The sequence below is a fragment of the Sander vitreus genome, chromosome 3, assembly GCF_031162955.1.
Source record: "Sander vitreus isolate 19-12246 chromosome 3, sanVit1, whole genome shotgun sequence".
Lineage (NCBI taxonomy): Eukaryota > Metazoa > Chordata > Actinopteri > Perciformes > Percidae > Sander > Sander vitreus.
Window position 1 is genome coordinate 35,202,512 of NC_135857.1, and position 20,720 is coordinate 35,223,231.

Below are 20,720 nucleotides of genomic sequence, written 5' to 3' on the forward strand. Positions count from 1 at the left end.
CACGTCATAGTTAGGCTACGTCATTGCCACAAAATACTTTGTAATAGGCCTGCACGATGAAACGTGCCCAGATAGAGCCTGTATCAGGGCCATATTTAGTCCAGATAGAGCCTGTATCAGGGCCATATTTAGTCCAGATAGAGCCTGTATCAGGGCCATATTTAGTCCAGATAGAGCCTGTATCGGGGCCATATTTAGTTCAGATAGAGCCTGTATCGGGGCCATATTTAGTCCAGATAGAGCCTGTATCAGGGCCATATTTAGTTCAGATAGAGCCTGTATCAGGGCCATATTTAGTCCAGATAGAGCCTGTGTCAGGGCCATATTTAGTTCAGATAGAGCCTGTGTCAGGGCCATATTTAGTTCAGATAGAGCCTGTGTCAGGGCCATATTTAGTTCAGATAGAGCCTGTGTCAGGGCCATATTTAGTCCAGATAGAGCCTGTATCAGGGCCATATTTAGTCCAGATAGAGCCTGTATCGGGGCCATATTTAGTCCAGATAGAGCCTGTATCGGGGCCATATTTAGTCCAGATAGAGCCTGTATCAGGGCCATATTTAGTTCAGTGTGTTATATGTCGCTATTTCTGGTAGCCTGCTGTATGGACTTTATTTTCTTAATTGATTGAAGCCTCTGTAAAATATACATATGCAAATATGCGGACTTTGGCTGATTATGCATTTAATTATGAGAGAGAGACAGAGAGCCTAACTGCTAGTGCTGCTGCTGCTGTTGTTGTTGTTGTTGTTGTTGTTGTTGTTGTTAAGTAACTTCCTGTCCCTCCAGTCTCTACTCTCAGCTCAGCGATGTCTTCAGGACGGAGCGCCTCCACTCGGCGGCAGCAGGAGGACGAGGAGGAGCCGGAGCTTCGTCGGCCTCGCTGTACGGCAGCCTCCCGCGGCAGGCTCCGCCCCCCGTGCCTCTCACCAAACCGGTCCGAGACTCGGCCCTGCCCCTCTCCGGGCCGCAGGCCCTCGCCATCCCCGCCTACGCCCCCAACCCGGGCTCCAGCCCGCGGCCGCCCAGACAGCCGGACCGGGACCGGGAATGGGCGTCCGTGCGCAGGGGGAGCTTTGTGGAGCGCTGCCAGGAGCTCGCCAAGGGTTCGGAGGCAGCGGCGGGCTCTGGGTTCGGGGTCCCGGCGGGGTCGGAGGGCACCCGCCGCAGCTTAGCGGTGTGCAGCGAGTTAGAGGCCCGGTTCGGCCTCAGGACCCCCACCACCTTCTCGGTGTCGCCCGGCGCACGCCACTCCCCGGGAACGCCTTCATCCATGTCGTCATCGTCGCCGCTGTCCTCCTCGTCTTCTTCGTCGTCGCACCGCAAGGCCACGCCCACCCCGCCAACAAGCCCCGCCCCCCCCGCCGCCGTGAGCCCGACCCGGTCCCAGGCGCCTGCCTCCCCTCGCAGCTGTGGGTCGGCGTCTCCCGCCGACCCACCGGCGAGCCCGGACGGCCCTGCCGACGCCACTGCCCCCGGCCCGCCCACCAGCCCCAAACCGCACATGAACGAGACCAGCTTCTGATTGGCCGCTCAGACTCCACCGCAGAACGTCAGGACAGACGGACATTTGGATTTGTGTTTGAGACGGGACATTGCTGTTCGATTCTGGAATAAAAACCTTAACCACGATTATTTTTGGTCAATATTGAAATCAGGATTATTTAAAGGTGGTTCTTGTTGACGTGCGAAGCATTGTCAAACAAAACGGAGACTAGCTCGCCCCTCCCTCCTCTTCATCCCTCCCCCTCCCTCCTCTTCATCCCTCCCCCTCCCTCCTCTTCATCCCTCCCCCTCCCTTCCGTGCACTAACCCCCCCAACCCCCCCACCCCCAAATCCTTCTTGTTGGTTATTGGCTGGAAGACAGTTTGTTATGTTTGGTGGTGCAGGTTGGCCAGTTTGTTTTTGTTGCAGTTTGTGGAGCCTGGGCTGTCGACAGAGACCACGTTTTCTCTAGAGATGGTCTGATACCATTTTCTGCTTCCCGATACCGATTCTGATACCTGACCTTGCGTATCGGCCAATACCGAGTACTGATACCAGTGTGTCATATATTTTATTATGTTTTAACAGCTGTATACTACTATCTCTGTATAGATGATATGATGTATAACAGCTGTATACTACTATCCCTGTATAGATGATATGATGTATAACAGCTGTATACTACTATCCCTGTATAGATGATATGATGTATAACAGCTGTATACTACTATCCCTGTATAGATGATATGATGTATAACAGCTGTATACTACTATCCCTGTATGGATGTGATATTATTTCTATCTTTGTTGGCAGTATCGGAGCTCATCTCTAGTTTTTTTACAGTGTGTTCAGGGGACAGGCAGCTAGCAGATAGTGAGATGTTTGCTGTATGTGGTCAAGACTGTTGTAGCCTAAGAAAACGCGTGACATCGCTTAGAGCACCTTTAACACGATGTTGCGTTTATTGAAGTTAAAAAACAGTGAAACGGTTAAACAATCGACAGTGAAAACACGTCCAACTGTCACGAGACAAAACAAGCGTTGACTTTACTTACTTTACTCTGTTTTCGTGATCGTTAGGAGCCAAAATAGTAATCGCAAATCAAATGATTGGTTGATTGCACAGCCCGACACGGACGTCCGGATCAGCAGAATATTTAGATGGTTTCCACAATGTGGATGAGTCAAGTTGCCACGGAGATTTCAGTTTTCCCAGCGGTGGAAAAAATAATTTACATCGCTACGTTTGAGTTTAAAAACAAACATCTTCTGCTACATTTCCCCCCTCTCATTCCCCCTGCTCTGGCGTTCCCCCCTCTCATTCCCCCTGCTCTGGTGTTCCCCCCCTCTCTCATTCCCCCTGCTCTGGTGTTCCCCCCCTCTCATTCCCCCTCTCTCATTCCCCCTGCTCTGGTGTTCCCCCCCTCTCTCATTCCCCCTGCTCTGGTGTTCCCCCTCTCATTCCCCCTGCTCTGGTGTTCCCCCTCTCATTCCCCCTGCTCTGGTGTTTCCCCCTCTCATTTCCCCCTGCTCTGGTGTTCCCCCCTCTCATTCCCCCCTGCTCTGGCGTTTCCCCCTCTCATTCCCCCTGCTCTGGTGTTTCCCCCCTCTCATTCCCCCTGCTCTGGTGTTTCCCCCCTCTCATTCCCCTGCTCTGGCGTTCCCCCTCTCATTCCCCCTGCTCTGGCGTCCCCTCTCATTCCCCCCTGCTCTGGTGTTCCCCCCTCTCATTCCCCCTGCTCTGGCGTTCCCCCTCTCATTCCCCCCTGCTCTGGCGTTTCCCCTCTCATTTCCCCCTGCTCTGGTGTTCCCCCCTCTCATTCCCCCTGCTCTGGTGTTCCCCCCTCTCATTCCCCTGCTCTGGTGTTTCCCCCCTCTCATTCCCCCTGCTCTGGTGTTTCCCCCCTCTCATTCCCCCTGCTCTGGTGTTCCCCCCCTCTCATTCCCCCTGCTCTGGCGTTCCCCCCTCTCATTCCCCCTGCTCTGGCGTTTCTGTATCCTGAGAAATGCTGGTCCAACATCCAATAACTCACTAAAGTTAACCATAGTCCTCACAAATCAGCCGGAGGTTAGAACCCCAACACAGAGACAGAGGACGGGGACGGACATCCGGACGTTTGTATCTTGAAGCTTTATTTTTTTAATTAGTTTGATTTCAATCCGACAGCGTTGTAACTTCCTTGTCCCACTGTGACCAACATAAACACGTCTTCAGTCTGTTCATGTCTTTACAGACCGAGCCTGAACGCAGCCAATCAGGCGTCAGCTCTGTCAGACCTTTGTTCTTAACTTTAAAGCAACACGTGTCAAACTTAAGGCCCGCTGACCAAACCCGGCCCTTTGCACATTTGATCCGGCCCGCGTATCAATTTAGGTTCAGAATCCGTTTTGGCCCACCTAGTTTTGGCGTCTTTTTTCGACATTTTTCAAGGCTTTTTTCAAAGTTTTTGAGGCCTTTCTTCGAATTTTTTTCGGCATTTTTTTGACCTTTTTCAAGGTTTTTTTCGACATTTTTTCGGCATTTTTTAAGGGTTTTTTTGAAATTTTTTGAGGCCTTTTTTCGACATTTTTGACGCTTTTTTTGCCGATTTTGGCGATTATTTTCGATTTATTTTTTTACGCTTTTTATCAAAGTTTTTGTCACTTTTATAGAAAATTTTTAAAGGCGCTTTCGTTGCTTCTTTCCACTTTTTTTTGGTGCTTTTTCCAACATTTTTGTGGCTTTTTTCTACGATCGCTACGGAACTTTTTTGCCGACTTCTTTTTGGGGCTATATGAGACATAATACAGTCACAATATTTGACTTTTTCTCTTAAATAAATGCGTGTCAGTAAACTACATGTCTGGCTCTTAGTGACGTTGGGTTTGACGCCGTTGCTTCAAAGCTAAATGTAACGTTTAACGACATTAACATCTGACAAAAGCCGCGAAACTCTCTGTAACGGCGCTGACGCACCAACCCGATAATCAGCCGTCGGACAGTCTGGCGAGGTCGGTGACTCGAGTCTGTTCGGTGTGTTCCGTGCCGTCGGCCTTCATTTTGGCCGATTTGACATGTTGAATCGGAGGGCGGGCAGTCGGACTCGATGACCAGTCTGATTGGTGGAGAGCTAGCCCGGAAATAACGAGCGGGATGAGTGACGAACGCCTCTCAGAGTCTTTTAAACTGACCTTTGTTGATCTGAAATGAAGACAGATTCAGCAGCTGCACGGCCTGTTTCTGTTTCGTGTATCCCGAACGAGGCGCCATTATGGCTGATTTTGAAATTCGGGAGCAGCCAGACCCACGTGACGCGTTCGTCCAATCACCTGCCGGTCAAGGACTTAACGACGTCCCTAGCCCCTCCCCTTTCCGCTTTGTAGTCAAGATGGCGCCCGTTTAGTGGGAGTAGGGTCCATCGTATCTGTATTCCAAAACGCGTCACGTGGGTCTGGCTTCTCCCCGACCATAATGGCGCCTCCGTCCAATCAGCTGCCGGTTTAAATTTTTTGGGCGACAATACAGATTAGCGCCGCCTGCTGTTACGGAGACGGATTACGTCTCGAGCACGCGCAGAACGTACGCTCAAGTCGGCGTCTCCTCAGTGTGTTCTGAGGCACTTTTTGGACCTCGGGGACCCGACTGATCAGTCCGACTGGCTTTCTGCCGACGGTCGGCCGCCTGGTTGGCGTGTCAGAGGCTTAATACTTTCAGTAGGACTATGTTTTGATGCTGATACCTTTGTACTTAAGTAAGAGTTTATACTTTTACTTGTACCGGAATAATTCTGTATTCAAGTATTTGGTACTTTTACTTCTACGGGCAAAACATGTTTTTCATGCACTGGTCAGTTTCTAGATTTCGAAGCTCTGTATGTCTAAAGCAAAGCATTTATTTGTTACTACATTTTGTCTCGTTTGTGTCCGTAGCTTTCTCTCCTGAATTCACAGAGAGTTAGCGTTATATCATTCCTCATTTGCATATTTTCAACATAACAAACTTCTGAAAAGTTGTAATACGTAAAAAGAATAATCTTAATGTAAGTAATCAGCTGATATCTGTCAGCTGAATGTTGACCCTGTTCAGCTGTGGTGTCTTACTTCAGTTAGTTTTCCACAATAAAGGCAGCGTTGCTAACGTTTGCGTGATTTGAAAGTAGCAGCGCCGCTTCCAGTCTGTTCTCATGAACCATTCATACGTATAGCTGCGAAAAGTAAAGCTCTGTAATCGCTATGTATTCTACGTATTTATTACTGTCAGCAGCACGTTGACTGCTGCTGTATAAGAGCGTGAAGATATGTAGGGAGGAGGTCGGGGGGGATGTTCGGCTCCTAATACGCAGAGCTTTCAAGAGAGGGGAGCAGAGGTCTTGTCCCGGAAGAAGTTAAAGTGCCCATATTATGAAAAAAATCACTTTTTCTGGGATTTGGGGAGTTATTTTGTGTCTCTGGTGCTTCCACACGCATACACACTTTGAAAAACAACCCTCCGTGCTGTTCTGAGTGAGATACGGTTTCTGAATGTGTCCTGCCTTCAGTCTCCGGGTCAGCTGGTCAACATCTGCACGGCTTTCTACGTCACTAGCCGAGACGAGGGGGCTAGGGGGCTAACCGTTAGCATGCTAGCTCGTTCTCAATGGCAAAACACTGCTACACACTACACTAGTTCACCATAATCTCCAAAAGAACTGCTTCCATGTCCCTGTTCTGCAGGTATTCACACAAAGGTGGAAGTGCACCCTCGTTTAGAAGAAGTCTCCCAGCTAATCCTGCCTTGTACTACTGAAGTTGGAGAAACAGCTAGCTAGCTCATGTAGTCCTTACCTAGCTACTGAGCATGTAGTCCTTACCTAGCTACTGAGCATGTAGTCCTTACCTAGCTACCGAGCATGTAGTCCTTACCTAGCTACCGAGCATGTAGTCCTTACCTAGCTACCGAGCATGTAGTCCTTACCTAGCTACCGAGCGTGTAGTCCTTACCTAGCTACCGAGCATGTAGTCCTTACCTAGCTACTGAGCACGTAGTCCTTACCTAGCTACCGAGCATGTAGTCCTTACCTAGCTACTGAGCATGTGCGACTGCCAGCAAAGATGTTCCAGCAGTGAGAGGTCTCACTCTGTAGCTAAAACAGAGAGCTGAACACAGGGTGAAAAGAGGAGCTGCAGCAATGAGCAGTACAACAAAAATATGTGAAAATTAAACCATGTAAACCTATTCTGGTACAACCTCTAAATACAATTATGAACCTGAAAATGAGCATCATATGGCCACTTTAAGGAGAAAACAAGACTTTCACACAGACTTTGCGCTGTTCTTTGCGCGTACAAACAGCGTAGCAACATGTCCACAGTTAGAAGACGAACAGGACTGTGTGTACGACTGATTTAGTGAGACACAAAATAACAAAGAAGTGCTAATAACTGTATGTTACTACAGCTTTCACTGCTGTTGATGCCAAGTGGGGAGGGGAGCGTCTGAAAAGCATAGCTCCTATGGGGTGACTCAGATGCTAACATGCCATCACCCTCCGTTAGCATCCCGTTAGCATCCCGTTAGCATCCCATTGACTCCCATTCATTCTGACGTCACTTTGACAGAGAATACCTTTACATCTGAAGCGTTTAAAGACTCTATTTGTCCGTTGTTTATTTCTAAAGAAACACGACAACGTATAAAAGGCTCCATTACCTTGTAGCTCACGTTATGGCTCCGTAGCAGACGTTTTTATAACAATAGGCTAACGATTGGGTCATAACCACGAGACTTCCTGTCTCATAGTAGAGGAGTTACCGTATAGTACAGGAGAAGCTCTCAGGCAGTTTGGACTTCCATCAGCTGTTTAAGTGTAATGACTAATGTTAACTATCATTTTAGTGATCAATAATGAGCCTGTGTCTATGTTATCTCCTTACATATACCTACGCTCTCCGTCTCTGCTAGATTGGGAATGATTGAGATTTCTCTTGGCACAGCTACCAGAAGACTTCCAACTTTCAGACAGGTTGCTCACGTCACATCTACGTCTTCAAGCTCAGTTGGAGGCTGCTCAGTAACGCTCAGCCATCACCGGGAAAGAGCTTCTAATGTCCTTCACTGGTCTCCGTCCAGAGACACGGGACCTGTTGGTCCATTATATATACTGTCTATGGTTAGACCTCCTCCCTGAAACGGGCCCCAGGAATCCCATGCATGGAAAGAGACGTCACTGGTCTCCGTGGAAGTCTACGGCGTCGTCGTGTCCATTTCTTTAACTGTCTATTGTTGATGCACGGAGCAGCCATGTTGGGTTTCAAACAACTGTATTTATCATTTATTTTTTTTATTTTTTAGTCAACCAGTCACATGTCCGTAGCAGCAGGTCAACAACTGGGTAACCCAGGCAACAGCAGCAAAGCACACACACAGGTTGCCACATGTTGAGCTAAGTTAAATGAGCTCTAGTACAGAGTGTGTCGACGGCCTGCTGCGGCTGCGTTTTGGTTTTTTTTTTTTTAACGTCAATTTTTTCCTCAACCTTTATTGTTCGGCCGTTTTTAGTTTTATTTCGTTTACTTCTTTTATATCCAGTAGAACCTGCAGTGCTGTCCAGACAGCTCCAACATCTCCATCCATTCAACGGAAACCAAGTAGGAAGTAGACTGGATGAACGGTTCATGAGATATTTTACAGACACACACACACACACACACACACACACACATATATATATATATATATATATATATATATATATATATATATATAGACACACACACACACACACATATATATATATATATATATATATAGACACACACACACACATATATATATATATATAGACAGACACACACATACACACACACAGACATATACACACATACATACACACACAAACAAACACGTGATCAGCCGGCGGTCTCCTCAGTTCGTAGGATATCATACGTTTTGGTGTGCGTACGTTTTCGTTTGACGTCCTACGGACCCGTTCACGAGAATGCGTCGCTGCTTCAGAGCAGAGCGGAGGAAGAAACTGCCATTTTACTACAATATAACTAAACATTTCTATCAGTTTATGGACAACAATGAAAACAATATCTTAACTGTGACAGAATTCATTCTCGTAACAGAATTTTTCCTGTTCTCTTATTTTGGTTTCCGTGTTTCCTACGGCCTGTGAACGCAGCGTTTGTGCCTCAGATCTCTCCGTGTTCATTTTTCTATCTCGCAAACAGCTGATAGTGAATGTAGTGAAACTGTTTTTAATATTTCTGTATAAAGGGTGTTTTATACGTCAGATTGTTTTCATAACTGTGTTTCTGAAACAGACTTTGTATAAAAAAAAACTAAATAAAAACATTTGAAGTCATTTGAGAATCATGTTTTTATTCCAAAAGCTTTCAACCAAATGTCCAACATAAGGCCTGAGGGCCAAACCCGGCCCCTCGCAGATGTTTTTGGGCCGCTTTTTCCCTTTATTACAAGTGACAGTGGATAGACAGGAAAGGGGGAGAGAGATGGGGGGACGACACGCAGCGAAGGGCAGCAGGTTGGAGTCGAACCCGCGCCGCTGCAGGACTCAGCCTACATGGGGCGCACGCTCTTACTGGGTGACCTAGAGGCCGCCCCTCCCTCGCTGATGTTCACAACACATTTTGGCCCAACTGGGCTGTGTCTCAAAGCGCCTACTCCAAACACGTAGTTTGAAGTGTGTAGTGTAGAGAACGCAAAAAGTCAGTGCAGTAAAAGTACCAGGATGACCCCCTAAAAACGGTCAAAAAGTTCAGTGTGGAACGATGGACCCTACGCGCGCTAAACGGGCGCCGTCTTCACTACAAAGCGGAAAAGGGGAGGGGCCAGGGACGTCGACCGGCAGCTGATTGGACGAACGCGCCACGTGGGTCTGGCTAGCGGTAGGCTAACGTTAGCTGCTGTTGAGTATAGTGTTAACTAGCTAGCGGTAGGCTAACGTGAGCTGCTGTTGAATATAGTGTTAACTAGCTAGCGGTAGGCTAACGTGAGCTGCTGTTGAATATAGTGTTAACTAGCTAGCGGTAGGCTAACGTTAGCTGCTGTGGAATATAGTGTTACTTAGCTAGCGTAGGCTAACGTTAGCTGCTGTTGAGTATAGTGTTAACTAGCTAGCGGTAGGCTAACGTTAGCTGCTGTTGAATATAGTGTTAACTAGCTAGCGGTAGGCTAACGTTAGCTGCTGTGGAGTATAGTGTTACTTAGCTAGCGTAGGCTAACGTTAGCTGCTGTTGAGTATAGTGTTAACTAGCTAGCGGTAGGCTAACGTTAGCTGCTGTCGAGTATAGTGTTAACTAGCTAGCGGTAGGCTAACGTTAGCTGCTGTCGAGTATAGTGTTAACTAGCTAGCGGTAGGCTAACGTTAGCTGCTGTCGAGTATAGTGTTAACTAGCTAGCGGTAGGCTAACGTTAGCTGCTGTCGAGTATAGTGTTAACTAGCTAGCGGTAGGCTAACGTTAGCTGCTGTTGAGTGTAGTGTTAACTAGCTAGCGGTAGGCTAACGTTAGCTGCTGTCGAGTATAGTGTTAACTAGCTAGCGGTAGGCTAACGTTAGCTGCTGTTGAATATAGTGTTAACTAGCTAGCGGTAGGCTAACGTTAGCTGCTGTTGAGTATAGTGTTAACTAGCTAGCGGTAGGCTAACGTTAGCTGCTGTTGAGTATAGTGTTAACTAGCGTCATGTGCAGCGGTGTTTGTGTTTCAGAGCATCAGAGAGAAGAGCAGACATATCAGTGGCACCAGATTTCGGTAGCCAGGGTTGGCAGGAAGAAGATGTTTATAAGTAAATGTTCCAATAATGATCCAGGCAGAACATTCTCGTCTCCTCCTTCATTTTACAGTCCAATGGGGCTAGAACGGCTCCGGGTCAAACCAAAAATATGGAATACATTAATCTGCGTTATTTTTTTTAACTCGTTATTTAGATTAATTAATCTAAATTAACGCGTTATTTTGACAGCCCTAGTTTTAACGTATTTTTGTTACTTTTACCTACGCTTTTTGTTGCTTTTTCCGGAAGCCTTCCCTGACGCCTCGGTCACTGTTTTCTAGGTTTTTCGACCTTTTTTGGCGCTTTATCTGTGCTTTGGGTGCTTTTTCCAATGTTTTGTCGCCTTTTTAAGACAGTTTCATCACTTTTTCAGGCGTTTTTTTTTGTTTTTTTCTTTCCCCACCTTTTGGGTGCTTCTTTTCTACGGTTTCGGTGCTTTTTTCTACGATGGCTACGGAACTTCTCAGCAGGAAACCGATGGAGTGCCTTCTCCAGGTAGGGAATGAGTCCTTACCCCAAGTGAAGGAGTTCAAGTACCTTGGGGGTCTTGTTCGCGAGTGAGGGGACAATGGAGCGGGAGATTGGTCGGAGAATCGGCACAGCGGGTGCGGTATTACATTCAATTTATCGCACCGTTAGACGTAAAAGAGAGCTGAGCCAGAAGGCAAAGCTCTCAATCTACCGGTCAGTTTTTGTTCCTACCCTCACCTATGGTCATGAAGGCTGGGTCATGACCGAAAGAACGAGATCCAGGGTACAAGCGGCCGAAATGGGTTTCCTCAGGAGGGTAGCTGGCGTCTCCCTTAGAGATAGGGTGAGAAGCTCAATTATCCGTGAGGAGCTCGGAGTAGAGCCGCTGCTCCTTCGCGTCGAAAGGAGCCAGTTGAGGTGGTTTGGGCGTCTGGTAAGGATGCCCCCTGGGCGCCTCCCTAGGGAGGTGTTCCAGGCACGTCCCAGCTGGGAGGAGGCCTCGGGGGAGACCCAGGACTAGGTGGAGGCATGTCCAGCTGGGAGGAGGCCTCGGGGGAGACCCAGGACTAGGTGGAGGGACGCCCAGCTGGGAGGAGGTCTCGGGGGAGACCCAGGACTAGGTGGAGGGATTATATCTCTAACCTGGCCTGGGAACGCCTCGGGATCCCCCCAGTCGGAGCTGGTTAATGTGGCTCGGGAAAGGGAAGTTTGGGGTCCCCTGCTGGAGCTGCTACCCCCGCGACCCGACCCCGGATAAGCGGATGAAGATGGATGGATGGATGGATGGCTACGGAACTTTTTCGCTGACTTTTTTGGGGCTTTATGAGGCCCAAACTGTAAGTGAGAAAGCTATATGAGTTATTCTTTAACACAGTCAACATATTTGACTTTTTCTCCTAAATAAAAGCATGTTAATCTCTACGTGTCTGACCGTATGGAAAGACAGCCAGAGTTTAAACTAGAGATGGTTCCATTCAAGCCGAGGGTCGTTAGAGAAAACATATGAAGCTTGGTTGGTTGTTTCAGTCTTACATACATATAAAATGTGGCACTGCCATATTATTTATTCTCCTTTTTTTGCTTCATCAGTGTGCAGTGGTGTAGTCTACGTCAGTGGTTCCCAACCTGGTCTACGTGATACGCAGGTATACGCAGTATTCCCACTAAGAAAGCTCCAGGATTTCCATATAACCACGTAAAACTACCCAATGACACGCAACGACATACTTTCCGTTATATTTTTGATATATTTACGATCGTCATCTGTGTTTTTCTTCTTCACATAGGCTAAATAAAGGTATTTCCACCGTCACTTAGTGCATAAAAGTTATCTGAATGCAGGAAATGAAGTCTTTGACGCTGAAAATAACTCTGGGGGAGGACAGCCAGACCCCCCCCACTATGATATGCCCCCCCACCCACTCCCCCAAAGGCAGATCGTGGCCCATATTTATAGGCCAATATATTTATATACAATACAGTATACCCAGTACAGACTGATCTCAATAAGTGACGTATGTATGACACGCCAATCCGTATGCCGTTATTGGCGTGTTATCAAGACGCATACTCGCTTTTTAGCGTGTTGATCAACGCCGTTTTGCCTCCATTGACTTACATTACCTTGCGATTGCGTGCGAATTGACGCCGTAGAGAGTAGTATGAAAGGGCGAAAATCTGCGTAAGGAGGTCGGTCGAGGGGGAGGATGGATCAAACAACACAGGACTTTCAGCCAGGAGACCGGGGGTTGTGTCCCGCGATTGGCGTTTCCTTAAAGCCAACCCCGTTGTTCTTTTCCTAAACCCAACCGTAGCTTTCTTCTCGCGATAACGCGGCAAGATGGCGATAACATGCCAAGTGGCGTGTATGTTTACGTCCGCTGCGCGTAGACATACACGCAGATAGCTCAAAATGCATCCAGATAACACGCCACTTGGCTTTAGGAAGTGGGCGTGTGACTGTGAGTGTGACGTTTAACTAAACGCTCTTGGTTTAACGCTCGTGGTGTCTTCGTGACGCAACTCTTAGTTTTTCTGGGTCAAAATAATAATACAAAAAATGTCAACGTTTGTCAAGTTTTTTCCAAGTTTTTTTGTTCACTATTTCCGATGTTTTTGTCGATTGTCGCCTTTATTCCCTGTTTTTTTTGTTATTTTTCCAGACATTTTTGAAGCTTTTTACGATGTTTTTTATCGATTTCTTTACACATTTTTTGTCACTTTTTGTCGATTTTTTTGACGTTGTCTTTGTTTTTTTCCCCCACGCTGTTGAAGCTTTTTCTGACATTTTTTCTCACGTTTTTCCGACGTTATTTTATCAATAGTTTTTCTTCTAATGCTATAAAATTGAATAAAACACCCAAATTCAATGAAAGTAGTGAACTGATCATTTATTTTACTCGTGAGGAGCGTCGTACGGAACCATCCACGTTATTTTTTGGACAATGTGGTTGATAGAAACCCCAAATTTCTGATATAAAAACTTTTTGAAAATGGGGGAAATTTGACCCGAGAACAACAGGAGGGTTAACATTAACATGCTTTTATTTTGGAGAAAAAGTCAGCTATGTTGACTGTATTATCGCATGTCTCATGTAGCTTTCTCACTTACAGTTTGGGCCTCATTAAACCCCCAAAATGTTCCTTACTCATCACGGGGGAAAGCCTCAAAAACGTTGAGAAAAGCGTCCATAAATGTGGAAAGAAATCAACGAATAAAGAAGAAGTGCCAAAAACGTCAGAAAAAGTGACAAAAACTGCGGAAAAAGCGACAAAAACTAGGTGGGCCAACACGTATTGTGAACCTAAGTACATTTTGATTTTGTACTTTTATTGTAACAGAGTATTTTACTGTTTTATTTCTACATTGACTTTGTAAAGTATCCGAGTACTTTTCTTCCACCTCTGGGATTCAGTCCACTCAATGCACAAAATGTTCATCTATCATCAGTGTGACTTTTAAAGCTGTTTAACTGAAATATATTCAAGTAAAAACTTGATAAAGAAAACATATACCGCCTTCACTTGCTTCCTTTTCTTCCTCCTGGCTTCTCATTGGCTACTCAGAGGCTGTCCTGCTGTTCTCTGCTCCTATTGGCTGACAGCAGAGCGAACCCAGAGGCCGGAGCTTTTCTTTCAATCACTCAGAAACTGGAACCACACTCGATGCGACACTCAAGAGTTGTGATTGATTATCTAAAGTAAAATCTGAATTATTGATTTTTTTTTTTTTTAATCAGCTCTTTTAAGACATGCGGCTGTCTCTCTGCTGCTGCGTTTGGATTTTAACTCTTCACACCGCCGCTCAGCATCTGTCTGAGCGGGAGGAGGGAGGAGTGCAGCCCGGGGGGAGCACACAGATCCCCGGGGTCAGGACGCAGAGACCCGGCGGTGGTGCGACACCGCGACCGCTGGACGCCGACAAGCCGGAGACGGTGAGGGGAAGCCGGGAGAAAGTCGGCCGCGGCAGGACCCCTCTGGACGGGTCAGACTCTTATTCATATATATATGTTTCGCACCAAATGCTGGCTCTTTGGGGGGGGGGATTGTTGGGTCTTTGTGTGTGTGTGTGTGTGTGTGTGTGTGTGTGTGTGTGTGTGTGTGTGTGACAGAAGTATGGTGGCAAACAAATAGGCTAACAGCTCTGGAAAGCAGTGGTGGAATATAACTAAGTACTGTAATTAAGTCATAACATTGGAGGTTTTTATACTTTAAGGCCCCCTCTGGACGGATCAGACTTTTATTTTTTTAATTCATAATAAATTTATATCTGTTGTAAAGTCACAGAAAACAGACTGGACCCTGGTGTGTGTGACAGAAGTATGGTGGCAAAATAATACAACAAATACCAGAGGTGGAAACAACTAAGTACAGTTACTCAAGAACTGTAAGCTACTTAAGTACATGTTGAAGTACTTGTACTTTGAGCTTGGCTGCGGGAGGGCCCCTCAGACTCTTATATATAGGCCTACAGTATATATATATATATATATATATATATATACACACACACATTAACTTTATATCTGTTAACATTTCTGTTTTTAAAGTCAAAGAAAAGAGACTGAACCCTGATGTGTGTGACGTAAGTATGGTGGCACAGTTCTACAACAACTAGGATAACAGAGGTGGAAAGCAGAGGTGGAATGTAACTAAGTACATTTATTCCAGTACTGTACTTAAGTACAAATGTTGAGGTACTTGTACTTGCTGGGCAATATGGAGAACATCAAATATCACGATATTTTTTACCAAATACCTCGATATCGATACCGCAACGATATTGTAGTGTTGACTATTGGTGCTTTCACAGAATATTTACACGAGATTTTTCATAAATAATCATCAGTAATGTGGATATAATGACTAAGTGGGTAAAGGCAAATAATAGAACAGTTACAACAGTCTGGTAAGTTCAGAAAATGACATAACCTTACTGTAACGCAGCCTTTACAACCAGGAAAAGATACTTAGGCCATATTACGATATCCAAAATCTGAGACGATATATCACGATATCGATATAATATCAATATATTGCCCAGCTTAACTTGTACTTCAAGCTCGGCTGTGTGAGGGCGAGGTAGAATCTTTTTGTACTCTTTCCACCTCTTACAAATACTCAGTAGAAACGTTTGATTTGTTTTTCTGAACTCAGTAGTTTTGAAGCCCAAACGTAACCAAATTGAGACCGTTTGACAACGTTAACGACGTGTTTAAAGTCGCAGATAGAGCAAGATATGAGGACGTATTTCAGCCAACGCTAGCGGCGATATTTTATGAAATGCTCCCGTGAGTCGTATAGTCGATATCGTGGTATGGTTTGGAGGACTTGTTGGAGGAGAGAGGAAACGAGGAAATGTGTTTGTAGAGGGAGGAGACGTCCTTTCCTCTGAAGAGTCACATGAATACGTCAGCTGTTTGGGCGGAGTTAGTAACTCCTGCAGCTGCACGGCTTCCAGGAAGGCTGCTCTCTGTATCCTCGCTCATAGCTCCTCGATGATCCCTCCTCACTCATAGCTCCTCCATTATCCCTCCTCGCTCATAGCTCCTCCATGCTCCCTCCTCGCTCATAGCTCCTCCATTATCCCTCCTCGCTCATAGCTCCTCCATGCTCCCTCCTCGCTCATAGCTCCTCCATGCTCCCTCTTCACTCATAGCTCCTCCATTATCCCTCCTCGCTCATAGCTCCTCCATACTCCCTCCTCGTTCATAGCTCCTCCATGCTCCCTCCTAGCTCATAGCTCCTCCATGCTCGCTCATAGCTCCTCAATGCTCCCTCCTCGCTCATAGCTCCTCCATTATCCCTCCTCGCTCATAGCTCCTCCATGCTCCCTCCTCGCTCATAGCTCCTCCATGATCCCTCCTCGCTCATAGCTCCTCGATGCTCCTTCCTCGCTCATAGCTCCTCCATGCTCCCTCCTCGCTCATAGCTCCTCCATGCTCCCTCCTCGCTCATAGCTCCTCCATTATCCCTCCTCGCTCATAGCTCCTCCATTATCCCTCCTCGCTCATAGCTCCTCCATGCTCCCTCCTCGCTCATAGCTCCTCCATGCTCCCTCCTCGCTCATAGCTCCTCCATTATCCCTCCTCGCTCATAGCTCCTTGATTATCCCTCCTCGCTCATAGCTCCTCCATTATCCCTCCTCGCTCATAGCTCCTCGATGCTCCCTCCTCGCTCATAGCTCCTCCATTATCCTTCCTCGCTCATAGCTCCTCCATTATCCTTCCTCGCTCATAGCTCCTTGATGCTCCCTCCTATATATATATATATATTTATATATAAAGGCTTGGAGAGCAGCCAGAGCATCAGCATCTGCAGACACCTCAGGAATGTGTGTGTGTTACCAGCCTCAAGTGCAAGTCTGAGTGGCGGTCAAGTGATGGATGCAAAGTCAACAAATACACACTAATCCTAAACTCTGTGAACTGCCTGACTGGGCTTTTTGTGTGTGTGTGTGTGTGTGTGTGTGTGTGTGTGTGTGTGTGTGTGTGTGTGTGTGTGTGTTTGTACAGAGCAGATTAAAAAGGTTTGTATGAGTGTGTGAAAAAAGTCCTTGACCTTTACAACACACACAGCTTTTGTTTTTGGTATCAGTGTGAGGACCGTGTGTGCTCGGGGGGGACTCGGCTACGTTGACCCAGACCTCGTGTAACGAGCGACACTCAGAGCTGCGTCCCTTCACGTCAGTCTGTTGACGATCTAACAAGTCGGGCTCATATCTGAGTAAACACCCCAGAGGTCTGACCTGAAACATTTCTATAACACTTCTAAACACGCGACCGCACGTGTGTCAAACTCGAGGCCCGAGGGCCAAACCGGGCCCCTCGCAGATCTTTTCAGCAGATTTGTTTGTTTTTTTGCATTTTTTGTCACTTTTAACAATGTTTGGGGCATTTTTTTCAACATTTTTGTCACTTTTTCTGACATTTTTGTCACCTTTTACAACATTGTTGGCACTTTTTTGGACATTTTTGTCACCTTTTTCAACATTTTTGGCACTTTTTTTAAACATTTTTGGTACTTTTTCAACATTTTAGTCACTTTTTTTTTAAACATTTTTGTCACTTTCTCTGACATTTTTGTCACTTTTTCCGACATTTTTGTCACCTTTTACAACATTTTTGTCACTTTTTCCGACATTTTTGTCACTTTCTCTGACATTTTTGTCACTTTTTCCGATATTTTTGTCACTTTTACAACATTTTTGTCACTTTTTTGGACATTTTTGTGACTTTCTTTTGACAGTTTCGGCACTTATTTCAACGTCCCATATTTCTGATATAAAAAAAAACTTTGAAAAACTGGTCAAATTTGCAACAACATGAGGGTTAAAATGTCTCACATCTTCTCGTCATCGGCCGTGTTTGTGAACTCTAAAGAACGCGTGTCAAACATAAGGCCTGAGGGCCGACACCGGCCCCTCGCAGATCTTTCTACCGGCCCGCATATAAATTATGGTTGACAATACATTTTGGCCCACCTAGTCTTAGAAAAACCTAGTGTTTTTCCAACCGTTTGGTTGCTTTTTTAGACAATTTTGTCACTTTGTATGTTTTTGTGGCTTTCTCATAGCCTAACGAGCCAGACCCACATCCAGATGTTGGGTCTGGGTCTGACCCCCATCCAGATGTTGGGTCTGGGAACTCCCCGTTGGCAGGGCTCAATCTGAGGGGCGGGATAAACAGCTGTCTTTCAGATTCCCTCTGCACGCAATAGGATAGCTCTACAACCAATCAGAGAAGAGCTAGTTGATAGATTACACTCTGAACTCCGAACACGTCTTCCTTTTTTAAGAATGACTTCAGGGCCGTTCTTTGTTCTTTTCTCAAAGAAAAGCTGAACTCCAAGTCTTCCAGAGACGCTGTTCACCAGCAGCAGCAGCAGCCATAAGCCCCGCCCACCGACTCTACACACGATGTGATTGGTCTGACTAGAGTTGCTAGACGACCCTGGCTGCAAATTACAGTTGCTGGCACTAGGGCGCGTCTAGATTTCTAGGCTACCATTCTCCTATGACGGCTAAGGAACTTTTTTGGGGGCTTAATGAGGCCCCAACTGTAAGTGAGAAAGCTATATGAGACATGCAGTAATACAGTCACAATATTTGACTTTTTCACTTAAATAAAAGCATGTCAGTAAACACTACAGGTCTGACCATTAGTGAAGTGGAGTTTGACTCCCCTGCTCTAAAGTCACGTGTAATCACGCGAGATTTCCTGGTTTGATAGTTGACCCTCTAGGTTGTTTGGGAATCCGTTAGCGTGTGTTGGGCTGTTCTGGATAAACCCTTGCTCTGCTCTCCACACACTGTAGGAATAAAACTGTTAAATCTATCATTACACGTTGTGTGTAGGAGTCTCTCACATTTTCGACATCTGTTGGCCGTATATCTGAGTTTGAACGTGACTGGGGAGTAACTTTCTCTGAGAGTTTGGGAGTTTTGTCCGAAGCATCTGTGGGAGATGAAACAGAAACGTGAACAGAGAGCTGAGTGTTTCTGCAGGAAGAAGAAAGCCGGACACTTTATTTGAAGTTGAAGGTGTTGTTGAGAGTGTAGCTGAACACAGACGGCGCGTTGTTACTCCATAACGTTCTGCTGATGCTTTATATTTGTTCTTTCAGTGAGCAGAACAAGAGAGCCATTCAAAGTTACGTCTAAAGGACCAAACGGCTGTTTTATTTAACCCTGTACAGCACTGGTTCTCAAACTTCTTTTCTATAATGTTCCCACTTTCAACAGTTTTTTTTTAAGCCATGTACCCCCTGATGTCAGCGCTAGATTGGAAAATACCTTGAAAACGTTTAAATGCTGATAAAAAAAAGGCGAAAAAAACTTGGAAAAAGACTGTAGAAAGAAGGAAGGAAGGCAAGAATAGGTGGATAATAGTAGGGCTGTAATCTCCCAGTCGATCAGTCGATTTATTGGTCGATACGTTCTGGCTCGACCAAAATTCTGATTGGTCGATTTTTTGCCGTGTTAATTTCTTTCTCTTTTTTTTTTGGAATTTATTTTTATTATTATTTTTTTGTCGTGTTTTTTTTTTTATTTTTTATTTTTTTTTAGGAATTTATTTTTATTATTTTTTGTCGTGTTTTTTTTTTTTTTATTTTTTTGGAATTTTTTATTTTTTTATTATTTTTTGCCGTGTTAATTTCTTTTTTTTTTTTTTTTTTTTTTTTGGAATTTATTTTTTATTTTTAATTATTTTTTTGCCGTGTTAATTTTTTTTTTTTTTTTGGAATTTTTTTTTTATTTTTATTATTATTATTATTATTTTTTGCCGTGTTAATTTCATCAGGTGGAAAGCACTAATTGCTAACAGGGGTGTTTTCAGAGCACCCCTGTTTCACAGGTAACAGTCTGTCTTCAGAACACCCCCCCTTGTTTTCACTTTTTGGATCAGCCCAACCCACTGGAGACAGAATGAAGAGCGTACTAGAAGGCCTTGGTCTGCTGGTCTGCTGAATATGTATTTAATCGTGAGCGTTTACTGTACAGTCCGTCCTCCTCTACCAGGTCAACGACATCGGCAGCGTGGCAGCATTTTACAAAAATAGATGGAAAAAAAGTCAAATGCAACAGTTAGCATATCACAGCTCAACTACAAACATGGCATATCACCTAAAAACGGTAAGCTAACTTGTCTGTTTTGATTAGGCTATATGAACATATCAGAATTGGCATATTGTAATGTTTTCGTCTAAAAATCGTGTTATAACTGCAGGCGCACCCGCCCGCAACTACGGCAGCACCCCCCAGGGTTAGCCGCGAAGCTGAGCTCCTACGTTCAGCCTCGCTCTGTGCACGGACATGTGTCTGTCAGTTATTATAACATATGACAAAAACAAGTGTCTTATTGTATATTATTGTATAGTATTATGTTGCGTATTCCTCAACAGTTCTTGTGCTGATATCACTAGATGACATAGTAGTATTTTCGGAAATCATAGGCTATGATATTGGGCAGGTGCACGTGATGCAACGCTGTCAGACAGACAGACAGGACTTCAGTCGACCAAGATTTTCTTTGGTTGATTACAGCCCTAGATAATAGTGACAAAAACTACCTCCTGCAGTCCTCCAGAGTACCCCTAGGGGGACACGTACCTCCTGCAGTCCTCCAGAGTACCACTAGGGGGACATGTACCTCCTACAGTCCTCCAGAGTACCCCTAGGGGGACACGTACCCCCTGCAGTCCTCCAGAGTACCCCTAGGGGGACACGTACCTCCTGCAGTCCTCCAGAGTACCCCTAGGGGGACACGTACCTCCTGCAGTCCTCCAGAGTACCCCTAGGGGGACACGTACCCCCTGCAGTCCTCCAGAGTACCCCTAGGGGGACACGTACCTCCTGCAGTCCTCCAGAGTACCCCTAGGGGGACACGTACCTCCTGCAGTCCTCCAAAGTACCCCTAGGGGGACACATACCCCCTGCAGTCCTCCAGAGTACCCCTAGGGGGGACACGTACCCCCTGCATTGACTTTGTTTATTTGTTTATTGTTTA

General features: G+C 45.7%; 1 protein-coding gene across 1 annotated transcript in view; it reads left to right on the top strand.

Moving 5' to 3' along the window:
• Positions 1-1,629, top strand: part of shkbp1 (SH3KBP1 binding protein 1) — a 19,534-nt gene extending 17,905 nt beyond the window's left edge. Inside the window, exon 17 of the mRNA XM_078247181.1 lies at positions 787-1,629. Within this exon, the coding sequence (XP_078103307.1) occupies positions 787-1,522 (736 nt within the window). The 3' untranslated portion in view covers positions 1,523-1,629. The remainder of the gene's footprint in view (positions 1-786) is intronic.
• Positions 1,630-20,720: the final 19,091 nt, after the last annotated feature.